This window comes from Orycteropus afer, unplaced genomic scaffold, assembly GCF_000298275.1.
Source record: "Orycteropus afer afer isolate SDZICR_OR568_19922 unplaced genomic scaffold, OryAfe1.0 scaffold00114, whole genome shotgun sequence".
NCBI classification, from domain to species: domain Eukaryota; kingdom Metazoa; phylum Chordata; class Mammalia; order Tubulidentata; family Orycteropodidae; genus Orycteropus; species Orycteropus afer.
Window position 1 is genome coordinate 7,952,294 of NW_006921701.1, and position 6,653 is coordinate 7,958,946.

The following is a 6,653-nucleotide window of genomic DNA, read 5'->3' on the forward strand; positions in this document are numbered from 1 at the left end:
AATATAATTCTTTTGAATTCCTTATTAGGGAGTTCCAATGCTGCTTCTTCCTCAGGGATGTGTTCTGGGTCTGTATCCTGCTTCCTTGTTTTTACTACTTTATCTTGCTTACTTTGTGTGAACTGTGGTGTTCTCTTGTCTCCGAGACATTGTGACATTGTTGTATTTAGGTCTCTGTTAACTGTTCATGAAGAGTAGTTAAGGGTGAGTCAGGCTCTCCTTGGTGGTTGTTTATCATTTGTCAGTTTGTGGAGAAGGAAGTGGTGACTCTCAGTCAATAAGTGAAGCTGCAGGAGGTGTGGGGGTAGTTGTGTCTTATGGTCACTGTTGCTGTCTCCCACTCAGTTAGACAAAAATAACAATTGAATAACCATCAAAAAGTAAAAGCAAATGGACAAAAAACACACTGTGTAATCACACAGGAACAATAACCAGAAAAAGAAAAAAGGAAAAAAATATTTGCAGTATCTGGGGAGAGGGCAATAAGAGAAAAAAGGTAGAGTAAGAGAATAATGAAGAAAAAAGTGGGAAAAACACAAATAGAAAAACAAGGAATGGGGTTAACCATGAGAAAGAAAAAAAATTGAAACCAGGAATGAGGAAGAGAGAAAAAACTGAAAACTAGAACCTGGGAAGGGAAGAATAAAGAATAATAATAAAAAGGACAATAATAATAATTTTAAAACAGACAAAAACAAACAAACTGAAAAAAGAAAAATCTGGGCAGGGCAGGCAGGGCGCTCAGGCTCCGTCCAAGCACACAGACTGGGATGGAATTCCTGCTGGCCCAGAAGGTGGGTGGGAGTGAGGGATGGCCGCACCTCCATTCACCAAGAGGGTATAAGAGTAACAAGGGAATAGTGCATCTTTCCAGTCATTGGCATTTGGAATGTCCTTGTGGTTCCTGGCAAATGGAGCCTATTCTTAAGTTCTTGGAATCTGGGAGAACACTGTTGCTTTAAATATCCAATATGGTCTAACCACTTATAAACATTCAAAATGGCTGAGCCCTCCAGACAGGAAAAAGTCCACAGCTCTGCCCGTTTTCCTCTTTGCTGCTTCCCCTTTTATTCCCCAGCCACCAGTGCAGTCCTCTGTGCAGTCCCTGGTTTGCAGGACTGATTTTTAGGTTAATTCTTAGGTCCTAAATCCACTAGGCAATATCCATGCTGTCTGTGCCATCAGGATCACTGCCAGACCACAGCTCCATATGTCTTTCTTGGTGTTTTCATGCAAGTTCTTTTACCAGTTTGAGTTTAGTCCATTTCTATATCCTTCTCTTCAAAGCTCAGAGCTCCAGGATTATCTTCTGTATCTGTGTTAATTGGTTCCCCTTTTCTTTGTTGAAGAGGGTCTGTGCAGTTTTTTTTGTGCCTATTTCACCATCTTACCAGAACTCCTGTTTTCTGCATACTTTTAAGATTTTCTTTTTATCACTGGTTTTAAGCAATTCAATTACGATGTCCTTTGGTGTGTTACTTATATTTGGAGTTTACTGAGCCACTTGTATGTGCAGGTTTATAGTTTTCTTCAAATTTAAAATATTTTGAACCAACAGTCCACTGAAATCAATTGCATTTCCAAATAGAACACTAAAAATAAAATGAAAAACATTTAACAAAATTTTTCTAACACATTATTATTACTATAACTAGTGATAAAATTTGTTCAAGTTGATGCATACTTATATGGGTTCCAGGGAGTATACCTACTCAAAAGTGAGCTGAGCTAACTACTACAGACAGGTACCTTTGTATGCCCATACCTGTTCCAGTTTGAACCCTTTGATGACTAAAGTTTTCATCACTTTTCTTAATAACTTGGAAACTTTATTTTGACAGCGTTTCACAACTACATCTGGTCTTCTGCTGGAGCAACCGTATAATTCATATACTAGATCTGTGTTACTTTTTTTAATGGCTCAAATCAATACAGCACATGGTTCTTCTATGTTATAGGGTATTCACAATGTCAACCCAAAATGTCAAATAATAAAAAATTAAAATCTTAGTCTATAAAAAAAAAAAAAAATGTGGCCTTATGTCATCAAGTCATTATTTTCTTTGTATGGTTATCAAGTGGTTTTGTTTTATTCAGATTTAGGATTTTCTTTTCTAGTATTTGATTTAATATTAAATTTAGAATATATAAAACACTTACATGATTAAAGAATCAAAACTATATTCTAAGGTATCTTTAGATAAGTCTATCTTTTATCCCCCTCTTCCACCCCATTTCTACCTATCCCACATAAGTAATCAATTAATTTCTGGTTTATGCTTTTGTGTTTTTTTCTTACATGAAATACAACCTACTATGTACCTATTTTATAACTTGTATTATAAAAAGTATTTAAGATCCTAAACATTGTTTGCTCTCATGTGGTATATTTAAAAAAGTTAAAAACTAAACTAACATTCTTCCCAAGGCCTGTGCTAAAAGGGCATGGAGGCAGCATCTTCTGACCTCCTCCAACCTCACTGGGGGAAACATCATCAATAGTCACCATCAATAGCCCAAGGCTTATTCCTGTGAGCCCAGACATACTGTCACTCTCCATTCTTTTTACTAATTCTGACACCAGCCTTCCCTTCCACGGCACTCACTGCTTCTCTGCTGGGTTCGATAATTCACTGCAGTGGCCACACAGAACTCACAGACAATATTCACAATTAATGGGGTTTATTAGGGAAGTAACAGGTTACAACTCAGGTTCAGGAACATGGTCAGGATACAATTCTTCAATCAGGACAGTCTCCCCTCTGCTATGCCCACAGGCACGCCTCTCTGGCCCTTAGCCTCTCAGCCTGTCCTCTGCCCTTCTTGGGCAAGTGTTACAAAACTCTTTTAGCTCTGCTGATAGGTACACTTATGTGCACCCCACTCTGCCGGTAAGCTTCCTGCCCAAAGGCACACAGCTTTCTTCCTCGTGGGCACCCTAATGATTCATCTCCTGCCTCTTGGCTCCACTGTGGCTGTCTCAGCCATTTGTCTCTCAGCCAAGGAAGTTCAGCACAGGGATTTTGGGTCCAAGGACACGTTCTATCTCATTTCTACCTCTTCTCTCTTGGTGGCAGTGAGATCCCCCTTTCTGCCTCTAGGCAGGCTCATTTTAAGCCTGGCAGAGTGCCAAAACTAACCAATCCCAACATCAGAGTTGTACACACTTTATTTACATGGTCCCACCCAGTAATCCAGTGGGAGTTCCAAATACTGTGGCTAGAAAAGCCATACCAAGTATATACTGCAGTGCAGCCTGTTTTTAGAAAACACCTGGGAACTAAAAAGTTTCCTGAGTACTGAAACCTGCCATCCGGCACTGAATTTGTTCTTCATTGTAACTTTTATTTATAATAACTAGTGATCCTTTTCATTTGTTGTTTCTTTTGCCAAGTGTTCTTGTCATTGGCGGATTTTTATTTCTTTTTCTTTTTGTAATTTGTAGATTGAGAGAGTCCAGAATCCAGATCTCTGGAATTGCTACCAGGCAAAGAAAAAATCCATGGATGCCAAGAATAGTCAGACTAATAATGAGAAGCTCCTCTTCCACGGGACAGATGCACACTCACTGCCACACGTGAACCAAAATGGCTTTAACCGCAGTTACGCTGGAAAGAATGGTAAGGAAGTGAGCAGTCAAGCTGCTCCCAGTGAGGGGTCAGCCATGAGAACCCAAGGTTGCTCATGACAGTGTGGACTGCATTATGTTCCCTCATGTGGGGTGGCATGTTATAGCTAGAGCTTCAGGGCAGGATGCACTGTTCATTACAGAGGGGACTGACTGACCTTCTGAGTGGAGGAATTATTTTCAAAAATTTAAGAAATGTTAGGAAAGAAAGGCTTTCGAGAGAAAAACGAACATTATTTGACATGTTGGGCTAACATATCAAATTTTACACCAAGTTGAAATTCCCAAAAATGTTCTGCTTTTCTCTTTCCAGCTACAGCCTATGGAAAGGGAACCTATTTTGCTGTTAATGCCAGCTATTCTGCCAGTGACATATACTCCAAACCAGACAGCAGTGGAAAAAAGTATATGTATTTTGTGCGAGTGCTGACTGGAGTCTACACGCGTGGGCATAACACATTAATTGTACCTCCTTCAAAGAACCCTCAAGATCCTACTGACCTGTATGACACTGTCACAGATAATACGCAAAATCCAACAATATTTGTGGTTTTTTATGACTACCAGGCTTACCCAGAGTACCTCATTACTTTTACTCCATAACATTTTCGTTTCCTTTCCGAAAGACACTGTTCATCTATAATTACTGAGTTGTAAAACAAGTTTTAGCTTCTCTATTTTCTCTCTGAACAGTATTTTTTCTAAGATCCAAGGATCCTTCTTTGTCGCTGAAATTTGATTTTTCAGCTTGGCTTTCATAATCTTGACTGAATCTATCTTGAGAGCAAATAAATTCGAGAACTTAAATCAGGTAACTGAGTCACAATTCTGTGATCACAACTGTGGGCATCAAATCTGTATAAGGAAGGAACAGGTTTGTATCTTCAGGAAGTGAAGAACGTTCATTACAAAGGCAGAGGGCACAGCTGTGCACTTTCAGTTGCCCCTGAGCACACAGTACCACATCAGGAGGCCAGGTTGCTATTGGGAGAACAGCATTACTAGGTGGCTAGGGCTGCTGTCTTCCCTGTGGGAGGAATGGTGTCTTCCTGTTTTTATCCCTGGGCTAATGACTATGCCTGATGCATACCAGATGTTACATAAGTGTTTGATAAACCAGTTACGAGTGGAAAAGCCTAATGAAACTTGTACCCAAAGTAGACACCATCTCTTCACCATCCTTGACTTATTGTTACTTTGTCTCCAATTGAACAAGTTCTGTGACAGAGAATTTCCTTCATGAACTGGCCCATGGCATGTGGGACAGCTCATCAGGACTCACAGGGCAGCTTGTGCCCTCACAACTCCAGGGGCTATGATTTGGCGTGTGGTTCAGCTCAATTGTGTCCCATGGAACTGTGCAGTACAGCAGCCCTGGCTCCAATGCCAGAAAGTCCTTTTTAATGTTGACCCCAAATCTGCCTTCTTGTAACTTCTATTCACTGGTCTTAATTCTGCACTGTGAAAACACATAGTGCCCATTACATGTTCAGTGTGAAACCTTTCTGCTTTTTTAATATTAAATAAATTCTAAGGTCATTAAATAGCATATTTTCCTTAACAGCCTAGTTTTTAATGATTTTAGGGCTTTGTGGATAAATAAACCAAAGGAATTAAGCTGTGTATTACTAATTGCTAATTCAGTATTTATTGAATGGTAAAGGCAAGTTTTGTTTTTTTTTAATTTTTAAGTTTTCACCAAGTAAATTTCAGATTCATGCACCATTTATTGAGCACACTGATTATACCAGATAGTATAATAGGTGTTGTAGTGCAGTGTGGATCACTTTTATATGGATTTTCTAGCCATAGTGTTGTAACTCCCACAAAAAGATCAGCTGGGCCACAATCTTGTAAGGGAATAGTCATTAACTATGCAAATAGTGATTTGATAATACACCCAATAGGCTTGAGTTCCTTGTGGTCCAGCTAGGGGATGCATCAGTTTTGACATCCTGGTAGACATATGTAAGGGCAGTCCTATGGAGGTTCAGGGGGGCCTCACTATCATCAAGCAGAGTAGATGTCCTTTGGCCCCAGAATCACTGTGCTGAGAACCTCCTTGACCTAGAAGAGAGAGCTGTAACACTGAAGGCCACAGAGTAACCTGTCAGCCCCACAGAGAAAGCCAGTGGGTTTATCATCCCTCGGAGAGAGAAAGTGCCAGTGAATGCTTCCAGGTGCCCCATGTAGGAGTCACTGGCAGCGGCTTGGAAGATCATGTGCAGAGGTCTTCCTACAACACGGTGGGGCTAGGTGGCTCCAAGCAAGAGGCTTGCCAGTGGAGCTAAAGAGCTATGAGTTGCCCTCTAGGACAGAGCCTGAGTGTGTCCCATGCAACATGCCACCCACCTCCCAGCACAATGGGAGTCCAGATGGGCCCTTGGGTCAGACAGGTCCAGGTAGCAGGGAAGAGAACCACACAGGCCTGGGTAGCATGGCAGGATCGCGCAGTACAAGCCTAGAAGGGCCCAGCACCAGACCTCCCCATGTACCATCGCAGCGTGGTGGTAGCCTGAGCTGAGGCAGCAGTGACATGAATGCAACATCTGACTTGAACAACTGTGTTCCTGCCCAACAACGTAAGAATGGACATGGGTAATTTGGAGAAAGGTAAGCATTCCCCTTTGAGAATCTGATGTTATTGTTACTGTTTGCTTTCTATAAATAATAATGGCTTTCACTTTCCCCACACTGTGTAAGTATCTTATGTATCTGGCTTGATCACAGATGAATGTAGCACCCATACAATGGTTGACACCAATGGATATATGTGTCTCATTCCTAGCACTCTTTTTTTATTTTTTAAAAATAACCCAAGAGACTCAGTCAAAAATCTATTGGAACTAATTGAGAGATTTAGCATTGTGGCAGGATATAAGATCAACATCCAAAAATCAGATGGATTCCTCTACACCAGCAAAGAGATAGCTGAAAAAGAAATAAGGAAATCAATACCATTTACAATAGCTACCAAAAAAATAAAATACTTGGGAATAAATCTTACCAGGGACACAAAAGACCT

At 40.6% G+C, this 6,653-nt stretch overlaps 1 protein-coding gene across 1 annotated transcript in view; it reads left to right on the forward strand.

The window, feature by feature from the left end:
- PARP14 (poly(ADP-ribose) polymerase family member 14) overlaps positions 1-4,231 on the forward strand; it is a 62,808-nt gene extending 58,577 nt beyond the window's left edge. Inside the window, exons 16-17 of the mRNA XM_007943927.1 lie at positions 3,446-3,620; positions 3,942-4,231. Coding sequence (XP_007942118.1) covers positions 3,446-3,620; positions 3,942-4,231 — 465 coding nt within the window. The remainder of the gene's footprint in view (positions 1-3,445; positions 3,621-3,941) is intronic.
- The last annotated feature ends 2,422 nt before the right edge of the window (positions 4,232-6,653 follow it).